The 18157-nt window shown below is 44.9% G+C and overlaps 1 protein-coding gene across 4 annotated transcripts in view; it reads right to left on the reverse strand.

The window, feature by feature from the left end:
• UBASH3B (ubiquitin associated and SH3 domain containing B) overlaps window positions 1-17521 on the reverse strand; it is a 106587-nt gene extending 89066 nt beyond the window's left edge. Inside the window, exon 1 of one of the 4 annotated variants that reach the window (XM_043533896.1) lies at window positions 16886-17521. In XM_043533896.1, coding sequence (XP_043389831.1) covers window positions 16886-17046 — 161 coding nt within the window. In that variant the 5' untranslated portion in view covers window positions 17047-17521. Of the gene's footprint in view, window positions 1-16682; window positions 16791-16885 lie in introns of those variants that run through there. The other 3 variants (XM_007066959.4, XM_043533898.1, XM_043533897.1) reach the window with 3 other exon arrangements.
• Window positions 17522-18157: the final 636 nt, after the last annotated feature.

Consider the following 18157-nt stretch of genomic DNA (forward strand, 5'->3'; position numbering starts at 1 on the left):
GCATCTAGTCCAGGCCACGGCCATGCTGCTACTTTTAGTGAGCAAGTTCAATCAAGGCTGGGTTTGTCTACACATGCTGCAGTCATCTCCTGAGGGCCGTGCAGACATACCCCAAATGCTCTTGTCTACACTCAGGAATAACCCTAAATGGTCCAGCTGCTTCAGTGCCGAACTCTAACCAATTGGTGTAAACTCCTGCATGTCCTTGTTGGGGCTCAGCACAAATGCCAGTAATGGCAGTGGGGCTATTCAGCTTTACTGCACTGGCTGAAGCTAGGTTACAGATGACCTGGATATTACTAGCATGCAGGTGCAGGAGAAAGATCTTTGCTTAGATTCCCATTCACTTCAGTCAACTCTGAATCAGGCCCTTAAATGAGAACCAGACGACCTTTTCTAACATAGGCTGAGAGTTACAATGATGGATTTTAAAAGAGCCATTTGCAAGAGATGAGAGTTAGAGCTGATAACGAGAACAAACAGCTTCCTCTGGCTGTCGCCTCTCATTTCCTATAATACAATCTACTTCTTTAAAAAAAGTTTTTCTTATTAGGTTTTACACCCCCCATGAAATATGGTTAGAAGATTGTAGACACTCATAATACAAAAGCAAGTCTTGTTGTCCAACATACAATAGAGGGCAAGGCTAAATTCTGCTCTTGGTTAAAGCAGTGTGACTCCAGAGTGACGCCGTGGCTTTCAGTGGAGTGACTCCAAGTTTACAGCAGAATCTGCCCCACGATAATCTACAATTCCGTGTGAGGGAAATTGACAAGATTTTAGGAGAATTACCAAGACCAGATTAAACACAGTGGTCCTGAAGAAGCGAGGAGCTTCAGAGATCCCAGCTCTAGTGAGGAGTCAAGTTTAGAGTCTTTCCTTTGGCACCTCAGCCAGCTGACTTCAGGGGGCAGGTTCCTGTTTGTGGATTGCTGAGCAGAGCTAGGTGGCTCCCTGCAGTCTGGACTTAGGCACCTATCTCCAAAACAGGGGTTTGCGCTGCTGTCTTGTCACCCCCTTCCCCCCTCCCCCCGGTCAATGCACTGTTTTTTGTGGATCACATTCTTAGGGGCCCTTTCTCTCCCCATTCATTGTGTCTGGAGCCGAGGTGCCTAATTCGGCTTTGTGGATCATAGTGCTGTTCTTGTGATTTTTCTCTAGGTGTCTAAAAGTTAGGTGCCGTGACGTGCAGCATTGTAACGCATAAATCCCTTCATGGTGTTTTTGAAAACTTTACTCCTGGGCTTTATAACTAACTCTGCCACTTACTTGCTGCCTGGCTCTGGACAGGTTACTTAGGGTCAGCTTTTCAAAAGTAGCCTTTAATTTTAGGTGCCTTAATTTTAGACACCTAAGGGACCTGATTTTCATAGGTGCTGAGCACCCACCCTTCCCAATGCCCAGAACAGAGATTCTAGATGCTCAGCACCTCTAAAAATCAGTGTTTAAAATGTGATGCCCCTCCCGCACCCCCACAAAAAAGTCACTTTAAAAAATGTAGGGTTTGTCTTTCTGTCCTGCAGTTTTCTCATCTGTGAAATGGGGATAATAATAATTCCCTGCCTCACAGTGGTATGAGGATTGACATTTGCGATACTCAAATTCCAGTTATTATAGAGGTGCATACAATTATAGCATAATATGTAGGTTTGAAATTAAAACCCAGAGAAGAGTGAATCCTTGCATGTGTACGTCCACTGGGTCAGAGGCTCCAGCAACAGAATGGTCCGTGGGTAGAGTGATAGTTACACATGCAACCAGATAACTGAATTGCACAACGTATCACAACAAACAGGACACACAGTACACATTAAAAAAACCAGCTAGCTGATGAAAACCACAAGGAAATGGAATTAGAGATGCTAATCCAGATAACCGAATGTAGCTATTCTAATGCTGGATCAGAGCTGGCTAACTGGAACACTGACAATGATGTAGAATCAGCAGAAATTCTGACTGTGCTACGGAATTTAAAAATAAAGGTTTTTGAAAGACCCCCATCCAGAAAGCACCTAAGCATGTGAGTAGTCCCAGCTGAAGCAGTGGGAATACTCATGTGTTTAAAGTTAAGCAATGTACTTAAGTGCTTTCGCCAGTCTGGCTCCTCAATTCATAGCAATTTCCTCCTCTGGGTTGGATCATAGTGGTGGATCCTGTGGAATCCTGAGCAGTTTTTAAGAGCACTTTGCTTGTAGGATGAAACTCACTCTCTGTTTGAAATCCACACCAGGCTCTAAATGTTCCACCCTAGTCCCTCTTAAATCTTCAGAGCTCAAGTGAAATTTATGTGGTGCATTTGCCATGCACCAGCTCTCTGAACACAGATGACCTTCATGCAGACCTTTATGAATTTTGGAATGGGCATGGCCAGTGTTTTCTGGATGTTTTCAGAGGACAGCCTGATCTTAATGTTCGTCTCATTTAATAAAAGAAAAATAGGGTACAGTAGCAAGAATTTCCAGTGAATTTTATATTGTGATTGAAAAATTGTCTTCTGCTTTGATGTTTACTTTGTAGCAAAGGGATCATTATCTAGTCACAACATTCAATCCCGCTTTCATGATCTCAGATTAATTGTTCAATTGTTTCAAATATTCATATGATTGGAAGGATGTTCAACAGAAGAGCCAGCTGCACAGAACACAAATTCAAAACTAACTTGTTACCTCTAAGGGCAAGAGAACTGGCTCAGAAAATATGAGATTCCTTCCTCGCCACAGTTACACCCAACCTGTGCAACCATAAAAACCCTTTGTCCGTTTCTAAAATGACACTCAAACCAAATATATTTTAAAGTTCTGAAATATTCAGTTAACAAAACTTCTTTCGATTTATGCTACTGCCTCTGCACATCTGAGTTCAAAGGTTGGATTAGAATCTCAAGGGTTCACGTGAGAGGCCATTTTTGTGTTGTTTGCAGCCTAACAGTGATTTCAGGCTGCTGAGATCTAGACCCAGCTCTGCAGCTGACTTGCTGCGTGGCCTTGGGCAAGTCACTTAGGCCAAAATCTTTTTTACTTCAGATGCCTGAAGTAAGCGGCCTGATTTCCAGAGGAGCTGAGCATCCATGGGCCAAGATTTTCACAAGTGATTAGTTGGTTTGGGTGCCCAACTTGGGACAACTGAAAGGGGCCTGGTTTTCAGAAAGTGCTGAGTAGCTGCTCTCTGGATATCAGGCCCCTGTCAGGAACCTCACATGGTCATACCAAATCACTAGTAACTTCTGAAAATCTTGTCCTGGATTTAATCAATTCTGACTCAAAAAAAAAAAAAAAAAAAGGGTGAAATTCACCCCTGTGCTGGGACCCACTCAAGTAATGCATGGGCCTTTGCTGGTCCTCTGTGAATTTCACCTTGGGCAGGTCAACATTATGGGTGCTTCAGCAGCACAGCTGCACCACCCTAAGGTAGACACTTCCTGTATTGACAGCAGGGATTTTTCCATTGATGTAGGTAATCCACCTCCCCGAGCGACAATTGCTAAGTCAACAGAACAATTCTTTCATCAACCTTGCTGCGTCTACGCCAGGGATTAGATTTGGCTTAATTACAGTGCTCAGGGTGTGTGAATTTGTCATATCCCTGAGTGACGTAGCTAGGTCAATCCGATGAAGTGAGCTGTAGCTCACGAAAGTTTATGCTCAAATAAATTTGTTAGTCTCTAAGGTGCCACAAGTACTCCTTTTCTTTCTACATTTTAAGTATAGGCAAGTGCCTTATCTATGGTACTTTTATGACTGCCTAGCACCACAGTATCTGAACACCTCACGATCTTTAGCATATTTATCCTCATCACATCCCTATGAGGTTGGGCAATGCTATTACTCCCGTTTTACAGATGGTCAGCTGAGGCACAGAGAGACTAAGTGACTTGCCCAGGGTCATAAAAGAAGTCTGTGGTGGAGCAGGGAATTGCCCCCGCAGGTCCTGTGAGTCCCAAGCTAGCACTCTAGCCATGGGACTATTCTTTCCCTAAGTCTGCTCAGAAGACTCAGTCCGCAGGGAGGATAATTTCGTTTAGTCAGTGGAGTAAAAGTTAGTCATGGTATTGAAAAACAGCAAAAGATCATTTGTGGGAGATATTTCAAATGGTGATTTGGTGCTTCAGATGCTATTTGGTCTTCATGTGTGAAAGCTTGGTGCTCAGAGACAAGGGCTTGTGGCTGCCTTGGCTGATTTTCATCCCGTGCTCAAATGCTTACATGTCAGACTAACTTCCTGTTTTATTTGACAAGCTTTTCCACTGACCTTCTAAATGTCAGAAAGAATTAAAAACAAAACCCCCTGCTATGACTGCATCTTCTCCCCTCTCTCTGGGTCTCATGCAATTAATTAAGGGGACCGTGTGGCAAACAGCCATTCCAGCTGCGTCAGGCCTTGTACACAGGGGGCTATATTGTAGCTTTTAAGCTACAGTCTGTATTGGGCTAGCCTGTGAAAGGAATGCACGGCAATCCCGGAAGGAATTCCATTTGACTCAGCCTGGATCCCTCTGCAGGGTGCAGGGAAGAGCCCTTCAGGGCAGCAACCACGTGCTTCTGCTGTAGAGTATATTCCCCTCATGTTCGCCACCATGGGCGGGGTGAAGCTCAGGTCTTACCTTCATCCTGGGCCCTTTGGACAGCCTAGAGCTTCCAGTTGTGTTAGAATCACAAGCTGGGCCTCCATGAACTGGGCCTTTTTCTCATTAAAAACCCTAGCAACTCATCTGCACTTTTGCTCCTGCTGTTGTGATCACCGGTGGAGCAGCACTAGTGGTAGTCGTGGTGGGAATGTTCAACTACCATGTCTTCTAGGCCTGCTCTTAATACAGGGGTAGACCACAAGACAGTTAACACAGCAATGATGGGTCTGCACTGGCGCTCCTGTTGGAGGTGGGAAATATTAAAAGATGAATCATCTATAGGGCCCTACGATCCATTCTGGTCAATTTCACGGTCATAGGGTTTTTAAAATCGTAAATTTCATTATTTCAGCTATTTAAATCTGAAATTTCACCGTGTTGTAATTGTAGGGCTTCTGACCCAAAAAGGAGTTGTGGTGGGAAGGTCGCAATACTGCTACCCTTACTTCGGCACTGCTGCTGGCGGTGGTGCTGCCTTCTGAGCTGGGGAGCTGGAGACCGTCGGCTGCTGGCCGGGAGCCCAGCTCTGAAGGCAGAGCCTCCGGCAGCAGCAGCGCAGAAGTCAGGATGGCCTGGTAGGTGTTGCCACCCTCACTTCTGCACTGCAGCTGGCGGGCGCTGCCTTCAGAGCTGGGTGCCCAGGTAACAGCTGCCGCTCTCTGTCCACCCAGCTCTGAAGGCAGTGCAGAAGTAAGGGTGGCAATACTGCAACCCCCCTAAAATAATCTTGTGAACCCCCTCCCCACCCCGCAAGTGCTTTTTGGGTCAGGACCCCCGATTTGAGAAACACTGGGTCTCCCCTGAGAAATCTGTATAGTGTCAGGTAAAAGCACACAAAAAACCAGATTTCACACCAGGAGAGCAGATTTCACAGCCCATGATGCATTTTCTTGGCCATGAATGTGGCAGGGCCCTAATCATCTCGTATAGACCCAGCCACACAATCCTTGTGCTAAGAGAGCTCCAGCACTCTTCCACGGTGTGCACGCAGACAGGGAAAGCTACAACATGGCTGCACAGTTCCATGCAGCAAATTCCAGCCACCAGTTCTTACACATGCCTCTTACAGAACTGTGTGTTTGTCCAGTCTAATTTCCCACTTAGTTTGGCACTCTTGACTCACTTCTTTTAAAACCCAGTTAGCACCAGCATGGCCCATCCAAAAACCAAACACAAGGCAGAGAAATCAACAGCCGGTCACAGGAGTTTCCTGAGAGAACAACAAAAGAATCCCAGCAGGAGTCCAGCGTTGACTGAAAAAGGAACTCCGAAGACCCTGTTTTAAGGTTGACTCACAAAGGAAGCCCCAGCAAGATGCACTGGTCAGGTACCCTGTATATCTATGACTAAATCACGGAAGTACTATCCCTGCAAAAGCTCCCCCACTGCCCTGCATTTCAAATGGGAGTTAAAAGCCATGTCCCTATACGACAACTTTCACATCAAAACGACTTGCAATGCTCTGAGACATCACTGCCCTTTTCAGATTGTTGGCAATTATTTCAAATACATTGATCCTGGTTACCATGCATCTGCTTTTGAGCCGGAGCCTTCATATCTACTAAGCCTCATTGCGAAGGATCAGTGCAACCAAGTTTGATTTTGAAACTGAAAATTCCAATAAGGGTTGTGTTTTCTTGAGAGCAGGACATTAGGGAGAAAACAGCAAATACTGCAGCTTTTTTGTGGTGGTTTTTTTGTTGTTGCAAAATTGAACCAATTTTGTAAAATCAAAATGAAGTCCAAAAAACACTGGAAGGGCAAGTCCCACTGTGGTGTGACAGGCCCTGATCCTGCAGCTGGCTCCAGATAAGAAGAATCTTGGGCCTGTACGGCAGGGGTGCTGGAACAATGTGTGTAGAGGGCGTGCTGCGAGCCATTGAACCAAACTGTGAACCCTGTATATGACGGAAACCACTTCAAGCCAGGGGGTGCTCCTGCACCCCTAGTTCCAGCACCTATGATGTATGGAGCCCTGCTGACTTCCATGGGTAGTTCACACTGGCATGGGAGTCTGCCATTGCAGATGATACAGTTGCAGCATCGTGGCTATAGGTTGCATAGGTCTATAGGTGCCACTGATGAGAAGAAAGTGTAGGTAGGGTGACCAGATAGCAACTGTGGAAAAAACGGGACCGGGGTGGGGAGTAATAGGCGCCTATATAAGAAAAAGTCTCAAAAAACAGGACTGTCCCTTTAAAAATGGGACCTCTGGTCACCCTAAGTGTAGGTGAACAGGATGGAAGGTGAGCGGACATGGATCCGTGGGACATTAGGATGCCAGTTGCCACCCAACTTCCCTGTTGCAATGGAACAGCATACCATTTCACCATGACACCATAACAGAGGCTCTGTGCTTCCGGCCTCCTTCAGTGCATAGGGCTCAGAGTCGTGAAGCCATCTTGAGTCACGCTCTGCTCACAGCCCTCTGCACTTGGCTAAATTTACACTGACACATTTTAGACCAGAATGATCACACCACGCAGGAGGCCAGCGGCATAGCCAGTGCCTGGGAAGCAGCCCTGCATTCTCTGTTACGTGCTGTGACTCTTTAAAGTGTGCTCAAGCCCCCCAGGTGCTCTTATTGAAGGCAGTAATGGGCATCTTGTAGGTGTGTAGATAATGGCCTGTGAGGCACAGAAGCAGTGAGTCACCATTTACAAAGATATTGCATAGTTGGTGTAAAAATGTATTGCGGGGGAGGGGAGGAATACTGCCGACATAGCTTTTCTCCCAAAGACTTGGGGACAGATTCTTATGTACTCTGAAACTTCTTTGCGTTGCCAGACTGGTGCAAAAGAACCCACTGGCAGAGTGGCATGAAGGGGCCTTGGTGCAAATGAGAACCAGGCTATTTTGGAGCAAACTCCTCAGCTGATATATATTAGCATTTCTCCATTGAAGTCAATGGCACTATGCCAATTTACACCGGCCGAGGACTTGGCCCTTTGGACAGATACTCGTAGACTCTAAGGCACTTTACACCACTCCAGCAGCGTAAAGCAGCGGGAAGGTAACATACTGGGTGTATATGTAATTGACATTTAGGCTCATTGTAAGCCTATACCTTGCCAGCCTAAACGAGAATCAGACCCCCCTCCCCCCGCATGTTTCAGAACGGTCTGAATTCTGACTCAGAGGAATGATTGCAGTTTATCCACTGGTAATATACCGTTATCTGACATTTACTATTAATTACCAATCACACTCATTTCAAGCATGCGATGAAGGGAAATATTTTTTGTGGAGAATAAACTAAAAAAATCATATGTGGAGAGGAATGTGGTTCTTGCGTGAGAAATCAGAATAATACTGTGTAATTCTATCGTACCCTTTATTCAAAAAACTTAACATTAATTAATTAAGTCTATCACTGTGGCTTCAAACAAGTCAATGCACCTCTCTGATTTAATTTCTCCATTTGTAAAATGGAGAGAATACTCACCTTACATGGGGTCTGGGAAGCTCACTTCATTTATTTTTAACCTTGTGTGAAGATGAAAAGTGCTAACTATTAGCTAGAATTACACTTACATAGGATAGGAGTACTTGTGGCACCTTAGAGACTAACAAATTTAGGTGCCACAAGTACTCCTGTTCTTTTTGCGGATACAGACTAACACGGCTGCTACTCTGAAACTTACATAGGATGGAATTCACCTCTGTACAGAGGGCCGTATGCACTACTTAAGTTCCACTTTATCCTCAAAAGAGTGGTGCCTAGACCTTTGCACCAGTCCTCTACACAGGGGTGAATTTTACCAAAATATTATTAATGAGAAGAATCAGGACTAAAAGCTCCTTTTGGAGACAATGCTGAGATCAGTACCTATCGTGCTGACCAACTCTGTCTCCTGTGCTCTCCCTGTGTCTGACTGTCTGCATCCACCTGTTGTCTCTTGCCATCTGTTTAGATTGCAAGCTCTTCAAGGCAGACACCCTCTTTTTGTTTAGTGTTTGTATAGCGCCTAGCACTATATATATATGGATCCTGGTCCATGATCAGAGCTCCTAAGTTGCTATTACAATATAAATAAAACAGTAATGTTTTATATTAGTGCAAAACAGGAGAAATAGAATTTTGCAGCAAAAATCTTGTCCTTCCCCCCAAAATAAGGTATAGTTTAGGAAAAGAAATGTACTGCTTTATGCGTCACAAGTGTCCCCAATGTTACTGAAAACATCCCTTCCATAATCAGGAGGAAAATACAGAGCACTTTGCTCTCAACTACTCATGTTCAAAGTTAAGGATGGGCTTAAGTTCTTTGCTGAATCAGAGCATTAATGGGAACTGGATCAGATCCTAGTGGGGTAAGAATTGTTTATATTTTGTTGGGATGGGGGTGGAGAAGATAGTAAGTTTTGTGCTTTTAAGAATCGAGAGGGGAAAAATATGTCTAATGCACTCCCACCTCTCCAGCAGAAATTATTAAGCAGTCGCTATCCGCAAATGATTAATTCTGAACTATCATGAACTGCAGTGCCTCCTTAATAATATGTAAAAGGAAGAAATGACACTTGCTTTAAATTGCTTGTAATAACGGTGACGGGAAGAGTGTAAGTGAAATATGGTTAAAACCTCTTTCAGTGTCAAGCTATTAAAGGTCTTGCTGTTTATCAGAGTTACATATCTTCAACTTTGCCTCTAAGCTAGGTTTGCTCAGCGGCAGCGTTAACCTTTTGTCAGTATTTTTCCATAATGATCCCCCCATTAACAAGCGTTGACTTGCATGACATTGGCCTGGCGTGAAACAGTGCACTAGACCCCCCCAAGTCCCAGAGACATTTGACAAAGTCGGGGAGTGCAGGGGACACAAACAAACAAACAAAATCTATTTGACCAAACAAAATTGCTCTCTTTTTAAAGTTTTGCCCTATTGGCTGGTGTGTTAGAGGCAGAGCCATGGCACTTCTCCCTGACCCCCATCTACTTATCTTTTGAAGCTGGTGAAGTCATTGGCAACAAGATCAGCCTTTTGCCCCCAAGACAAATCACCAGCGAGAAGGACAAGAACAAGCAAATGTTATGTTGCTTGCATTTATTTTGATATCGAAATGGGCAAAGGTCCACTGGGCCCTGGCAAGTTGCTAATGCCTCCCAGGATATTGTAAAGGTTTGACAGCCCTGCAATATAGAGTTCTGAGATGCAGGATCATGGGGATCCCGCTGACTTGTCTCTAGACCAGGAACTCATTACTTAATGCTATTTGTATGTTTAAATGCAGGATCCCAGTAAGGGGAGCTAACCGCACAATGCAGCTCTTTCCCTGCCCCCCAAACAAGGTGGGTGTACAAGAAAAACTTCCACTGGGAAGCTTTCGTTCTGCACTACTGGCACTTACACAGCAAATATCCCAATGACTCATTGACCTTGGCATGGTTGTTATGAGCAATCTTTGCACCATTCTTAAACAGGTTTCAGAGCAGCAGCCGTGTTAGTCTGTATTCGCAAAAAGAAAAGGAGGACTTGTGGCACCTTAGAGACTAACCAATTTATTTGAGCATAAGCTTTCGTGAGCTACAGCTCACTTCATCGGATGCATTCAGTGGAAAATACATTTATATACAGAGAGAACGTGAAACAATGGGTGTTACCATACACACTGTAACCAGAGTGATCACTTAAGATGAGCTATTACCAGCAGCAGAGCGGGGTGCGGGGTGGGGAGGAAAAAACCTTTTGTAGTGATAATCAAGGTGGGCCATTTCCAGCAGTTGACAAGAACGTCTGAGTTTCCCCAGTCTCCAAGGCACAAGTGTCCTGGTTGTCAATGTGGCAGAAGTGTCTTTTTGTTTCACCTCTCTCGGCTCCCCTCCCACCTCCTGTAGAAACAGGATTACTGTGGAGACAGGTCAAGCTGTGGTTTATGTATAAAATACCTCCAAGCAAGGATGCAGTGTGGCTACAGCCACAGCACTTTAGGTTGTGATCTTATCACAGGGACAGAGTTGGTCAGCACTTGAGTCAGATGGTCTCTTTTGCAAGCACTGCAAGAACTTGTGAAGGCAATTCAATGGGCGTCACTCTTCTCTCTAAGGCCTGGATACAGCAATGAGCTCTGTGCCAGAGATGCCTGTGCCTGCCATCCAGAGCCCCAGAGTACACGAGTGTGCATTCAAGGAGCTCAATGAAGGGCTGGGGCCTAACCCAGTATAGAAATAATGTCCCAGTATGGTGTCTGGTAACACTGGGGAGTCACTGCCTTTTGAATGAGACATACAAAGAGTGACCACTTGTAATTAATAGAAGTCCTCTTCAAAAATGATTAGGGATGCCACATCTAATGTCGTGGCCAGAATGCAACTCAGATGATTGCAGTCATCTGTCTTCCCAAATTGCCTTGCAGATTCAGCTTCCTACAGTATCCTGAATTTCTTTTCCTAAAAGCTGGTGTAACATTAGGGTGCACTGTTAAACAGCTGCCATGTTTGAACCCAGAGGTGGCTCCCTTTCACAGGTCGTCAGAGTGGGATGAAAAGCGCTATAGAGAGTGTAAAATCATATTTTTCTCAACCTCCTCTGTAATATTTAGTGACTTTCTGCACTAATAACTGTATCATTTAAGTTTTTTTTGACATGTTAAAATCTGAACTGTGTAGCTTCCTTGCTTCATTGTCCAGGAATAAGCAGTGGACCCACTAACAGCTATGCGGGGCTTCAGAAGTGTTGGTGTTAGGGCTGTATGCAGACTATGTCGAGGTAGTTCTGGAAAACAAGTTTTTCTTTGCTTGTCCATCCTTATAGGATACACTCTCTTAGCCTCCCACAATATTCCTTGACTATCAAAATAAGACTACCTCATCAGCCCCTATCCTCAAACAACTCCCTTGGCTCCCTATTCATTTCAGGACAAGCTGTCCTCCCTGGTTTCTAAAAATGTCTCTGAATTTGACCTTGCAGACCCGGGGCAAAATTTTCAAAAGGATTAAGATCCTGAGTCCCATTTTCAAAAATCACTTAAGGCCAGATTTTCAAGGACTAAAGTCCATGGGAGTTAGACACTTAACTTGCTTTGGCGCTTTTGAAAATTCCACAAGGTGCCCATCTGCATCTTTATACACCTACATTCCTTTGAAAATCTGGCCCTTATGATCTTAAGTTCCTAAGGCATGTTTGAAAATGGGACTTAGTCACGTAGGCACTTTTGAAAATTTTTACTCTTTGTCTTTTAATATTTCTTCTGTCCACAGACATCTAATTTGTCCCATTTTTCACTCTTGTCATTCTTGGTGCAAACGCCTTCTCTGAGACGCATGGAACAATCTCCCTATAACTCTCTGCCCAGTCAACCACCCAGATTTCCAGCTCTCCTGTGAACATTTTTCTTTCCTCCCTTCTCTGATTGTTTAGTTCCTTCTGTTTATTATTTCATGTTGTAACTACATTATTTAAATCTGTAATGCATTTCATAATACAGATTGCATTAAAAGCACTATACAAAATAAAGATGGTGTATTACAGCCAATCTATCTGAATGATTACTCCATTTCCCTTTTTATTCACCTTTCTCATTTCCTCCAATCGGTTTCACTCTGTTATTTTTACAGAAAAAAAAGCGGTAAGATATGTGAGAGACAAGGTGGGTGAGGTTATATCCGACCTGAAGAAAAGCTCTTTGTGGCTCGAAAGCTTCTCTCTCTCATCAACAGAAGTTGGTCCACTAAAAGATATTGTGCCCTCATACCCTGAGACCAACACAGCTGCAACAATGCTGCAAACAGTGGGAAATGCATTCAAAGACAGGGTTCATTTCCTAAAGGGACATGTTCTCTTTTTCTTAGAGAAGAAGGATGGTCTTATGATTAAGATACTGGACTGAGCCTCGGGTATGTGAGTTCAATTCCTAGTTCTGCCAAGGCAAGTAACTTAATTTCTCTGTGCTTCAGTTCCCCATCTCTAAAATGGGGATATTGATACTTCCCATTTTTGTAGTCTATATGGACTGTAAAGATCTTTGAGATAGGGACTGTCTTTGACTATGTGTATATTCTGCGCCTAACACAATGGGGCTTTTAGGCACTACTGTAATACAAATAAAATAATAATAATCCCTCAGTCCTGGAGCAGAATTTGCAGTGAAGTCAATGAAAATTCCATATGTGGAATGATAGTGGGATATGGCCCCAATTGTATGTTTGCTGAAACCTTTCTCCAGTGTTCCTTCCCTACAGCTGCTAACTCAATTGCAGTATCTATGTTCAATTGCACAGCACAGCCCCATGCTTCCCTCTTGGATGCATTCCAGCACAGATGTACACAATTGGTCAGAGGCCCCAATGCTGAACCTAGGAACTGCAGCACATGTACTAGACCATTTAATTAGTCAAGCTATTGCTCCAGCCAGGATGCAGAATTTCATCTGTTAAAAGCCAGAGTATGCAAAAAGCCTTCTGTCTCATTACTTCCAAAAACAGTTAAAGAAGTACTCAAAAGGGGAAAAATAGGCACTCCAGAGAGAAAAGCAGATCTGGAAGAGTAATTTGTAAGGGATTGCTTATTCAATTAATTATGCCTCTTTTATTACTGTTCACCGAGTGAACAGATTGGGATCTTCAACAAATTTGCTATTTAAAACTGTTGACCAAATAATCCCTTGGTCTGCAGCTTGCTTCTGAGTGTTCAGTATTTGAAATGGAAGTGGTTTTGATTAGACATGTGGTACTACGCATATTTGTATTACAGTAGCACACAGAGGCTCGAGCCAGGATCAAGACACCATTGTCTTGAGTGCTGTACAAATGAAGTCCCTGCCCCAAATAGCTTGTGGGCCTGGTACCGGTATATTCTATTCCATGGCTGGATGTGATTGGCTCCAGCATGATTACATACTTGAAGTTCACAATCTTCCAGTATGCCCTTAAAAATTGCTCTGTCAAGGAACATTCCCATCAATAAACACGTTCATTAGAGGTGGAATTCATCCCTGCACAGAAGGTCAACACAAGGCTCAAAGCACCACTTGAATCCTCCTTAAGTCCCACTAAAGCCCAAAGAGCTTAAGTGATGCACAGACCTTGTGCTGTTCCTGTGGACAAGGAGGAATTTCAGCCTAGAATAATTGCAAAAAGCTAGCGTGATGGGGGCACACACATGGGGGAAGTGAATTTATTTCAGGCTCCAGTTATTTTTTTTCTCAGTATTCTCCCAGCATTAGCGCAAACCCTGGAGGGATACGCGCCTCTTTACTGAAATGCTGCTATGTTGCTCTGTCTGTTACTAGGCAAACATGTTTTAACAGCACAGAAAACACATTTGGAACACCGGAGAGAAAAGATTTCACTATGTAGAAATTGGACTGAGTCCCTCTAATTTGAGGACCATCGTGAAGTAATAAATACCCATATTCTAACTCCTGCTGGTACTCCATAGCTACCAAGGGCCAAAACATAACAACGTCTTGGTTCTGCCGAGGTCGGAGACAGGAAGTGGTGTAGCTTTGTGTGTTGACTCCTCTTTGGCCCCCTGGATGATGCAGTGCTGAGCTCAACCCGGTGTTCTCCATGGGAACGTGGGGTCGTGTACGGTAGGGGAAGTGGCAGAGTTGATCTAGTGGGATGGAAGCCTCGTGGATCCACTGTGAACTTCCTGAATACACCAGTTGCACATGGAACTCATTCCCACTTGGTGTCCCACTCTGTTCTCCTACAGTGATGGCGGAACCACATATAGGGTATGTCTATGCTTTCGAGCTGGGTGCCCCCAGCATGTGCCTGTTGTCTCAGATGGGCACATACTCAAGGTGGCTAGTCCCACCTGTCACTTGCACCACCACAGCTGCACTCAGTAGGGTGTTAGCTCAACCAGAGCTAGCTAGTGTTGATGTGTCTCCTCGAGCTGGGAACTGCAGCCCCAGCTGGAAGTACAGACCTACCGATAGAGGTTGATAAGCCTGCTACAGCTTTGGCTAACAGAGCTGGGCTTTGGCAGCAGAGGGTCTTGCTTTTAGAACCAGCAGTCCCAGGTTCAATCGGTTGACTGACCTACCCAGAGCCACGGCAATTATATGAAGCCTTATATATTTTTATTGTGGTTGTCATTTATAATGTGGTAGTACCTAGAAACTTGAATATGAAAATCTCAGCCTCAGTCTCCTCCCTTTGCACAGAAATGAGCATTTGGATAAAAGGCCTCTTCTGGGAAGCGGCAATCTTGTGGGAATCATCCCGACAACGTGCTCTGTGCTGCTTATAAACCCTGCACTTTTGGGAGCCTGACCACTGACCTGTGGATTATTCCATAATAGCACACCACTGGCAGCAGCAATTACCAATCCGCTTTTATTTTTGTTTTGCTTCTTACTCATATTTTAATAACCGTTTAATTGCAGCATTATCAGCAGACTGGAATATGGTGCCAAGAGCTATGTTATACACTGAGTCATCCAATTCCAGCACAAAGTTTATCAGTTAAATATACTATTATAGTATCCTGTTGTATGTAAAGAACTAGCTGGTTTCGCCTCTGAGTCCAAATACTTTATGATAATAAGCCTTTAAGTTTGGGGGTATTTTTGATACCTGTTCTTTGGATTTAACCTCTCCCAGCTGGTCTATGTAGGCTTTGGTTTCATTTTTATGTACTGCAACTATGAAGCAAGCTTTTATTAAGCAAGGATGTGAACGGTATGGTAACTCAGGTAAAATAGCTGGCTGTCAAACTAGACATCACCGTCATAGAGGTAATCATTGTTTTTATCTTTCATATCAAGCATTTCTTTCCCCCATCTAGACTGAGTAATATGCTAGTGCATTTCCATCCAATCTGGGTGCATTAAGTCATTGCTTCCTCAGTGTGCCAATCTGCAAGCATCCTGATAAATGCTACCTCCCACTCTCTCTATATGGCTACAGATCATTGACACACATATAGAGCATAAGTAGGACAATGGAAAACGCACATTGGATTTTGAGTGTGTGTGTATGTTGTAGTGAAAGCCATGGTGGTCATATGAATCTATAGCTGATGTCTGTCCTTAAAATCATGTGTATCTGTGAACCTATAAAAATCTGTACAGAAAACAGTCGGAAACCAGCTGAGTTCTGATATCTCAACTATAAAAGGCAAATCTAGGCAGATCAAGCAATCATCCAAATTCCCCTAGTTTGTTTTACAGCCTAAAGTACCCCACTCAGTAGTCATCATTTTAACCAGGGGGTTGGGGAGGGTCAGTATTACATGATATTTAGCCTGTTGCCGAATGACTTTTGAGCACAGCAAAGAAATATTACAACAGATTATTGCTAAATTGCGCATGAAAAACACGGGACGTTGGATTACAAAGGTCTGGGGTTTCTGAACACTGCTTCCATTGAGTTCACCGGCACGTAGGTTACAGACATGATCTCAGGTGACTGCAGGCGCTAAAATAACTGCTGAGGAATAACCACTGTCAAATAATGGCGAAGGGATATGGGTTCTAATTGCACCTTGCTGAAGTCCAGTTTCCTGTCTAGCTGGAGCAAGCTGGGCATCCAAAACTTCTGAAGCAATTTCTCACCAGGATCGGGAGACAGGCCAGCGGTGCTCAGCGCATCCATTCCGCGGCCAGGCCTGGCCCTGGGTTCACAGTCCTGTGAACAGGCTTGATTTTTCGGTTGCTCCAGAGCCGCGGGATTTGTGCGCCGCCGCTGCTGTTGCTACCTTGCCAAGGCTGTGCATCCTGACATCAAAACCATGAGCCTGGATGCATAACCGCGGTACGGAGCCGCCGTAAAATAGCAACGCCCCAGCCGGGGCTGCTGCAGTGCATGCTCCTTGCTTCACCTGCCTTTAAAGCCCCTGGCACAGACCAGCCCTTCCAGGGAGCCGGGTCTCTTCCCTGGCCATGAGTAGGCGATCCACGCGCGCCGCTCCCACCTCCCTGCAAATTGCACACCCCCAGCCTGCAAACCACTGCAGTGGATGGGCTCTGCCTCTGCAGTTCAACAGCTCGGAGCGGAGCCTCTCCTCGAAAGCCACCCCCCGGTTCCTAAACAAACCCCTCCTCCGAAACCTGAAATCGGCAAAGGCCATTTGGGCCGAGGCGCACCTGCATCACCGAGCGGTCGGGTACCCACCGCAGGCAGCTGCCCATCGCACCCCGTTCTCCTGCCTCGCCGAGAGAACGCCCCAGATACACACACGCCTTCTACCCTGGATCAACATGCAAACCAGAAATTGCACCCCCCCCCCGGCCTTTAACCAGCTCGCCTTTATACCAGAAAAGAGTGGGGGGGGGGGTTCAGAGGGTGGAGGGGGAAGTAAAGATGTCCCAACTTACGCCCTGGCTTTGGGGAATCCCATTGATAAAAGGATCTCCAGAGACGACCCGTGTTTGATTGTCCCCGTTCGTTGCTGTCTGTTTCGTCTGGGGGTGACTTTGCTGTAGAGATCTTCTTTGGCAGCCATGGTGTGTGGTGTGGAGTTGTACTGGGCCATCATTCAGCCATCGCAACACACAAACAACAACACACCGGAAAGAAAAAAAAAAAAAAAGAGAGAGAGAGAGAGACAGCTGATCCACACACCGAGAAAGGCAAGCGGCTGCTGTTGTGTTGGTGTGTGTGTCTCTCTCTCTCTGTCTCAGCAGCTGAGCGTGGAAACATACAGCACAGCTTCCTGGTGTAAAGCAACCCCCCACCCCAGCTCTCACAAAGTCATCGCTGTTGCTGGACTAGCTCCCCAGTTAAGAAGTCTCTTTCCCACTCTGTGCCACACATGTGCAGCAAATGAAATCCATGCAATCGCACTTCCTCCTCTTGAAAAGTCAGGAATTTGCAATGAGTAATTTCTGAATGGATCAGAAAGGCAAAAAGAAGCCCTTGTGGGCAGGCTTTGCCTTTTCCTCTCCTGGAAACCCTCCCCTCTCTTAAAGCTGCAGTGGATTTTATACCAAGCCGCAGACATTTAACCAGTGTGCGTTGCTGAATGGTTTGAACAAGCACTGCTGTTCTTGACACAAACCCAGTATCCCAGGTTGTGGGGCTGCTTTTGTGAACCTAAAAAGCCAGTTCCTCAAAATATCCCTACATGGTTGGTTGGTTGCATTGGACAGCTACACTCAAATGTGTCAACTCCCAGTATTTGTTCCTGCTTTTTGATCAAAGCATGAAATTGCAAAAATAAAGTTTTGTCATGGGATACTTGTTTGGAGAAACTGAACATCTAAATTACAACCCTGACTTCTTGTTATTGTAGCAACACCGTGGCCATTTTAGGGCTTGCTGTTGTCATTTGAAGGCTGCATATTAGGAGATTCCTAGCATCAGGGGACAGCTTTCAGCTCCTCCTGCTCCTGAAGCACAATCCCTACAGCCTGAACATCTCAGTCTGCTCCTAACACTATAGGGTATATGACCCACAGTTGTGCAATTCTGATTCCAGCCAAGAGAGGGCAGTGATCCACATGCAAACTCACCAATTCATTGCCATATTAAACCCCAGCGATTGCTGGACCTAATCAAAATGAAGATTTTAATAATTATTTTATTTTAAGAAGCATGGAAAGTTATCACATGCTGCATGGCTTGGACTTGAATTATGCAGAAATGCC

Source organism: Chelonia mydas, chromosome 22, assembly GCF_015237465.2.
Source record: "Chelonia mydas isolate rCheMyd1 chromosome 22, rCheMyd1.pri.v2, whole genome shotgun sequence".
In the NCBI taxonomy this organism is placed as follows: Eukaryota; Metazoa; Chordata; order Testudines; family Cheloniidae; genus Chelonia; species Chelonia mydas.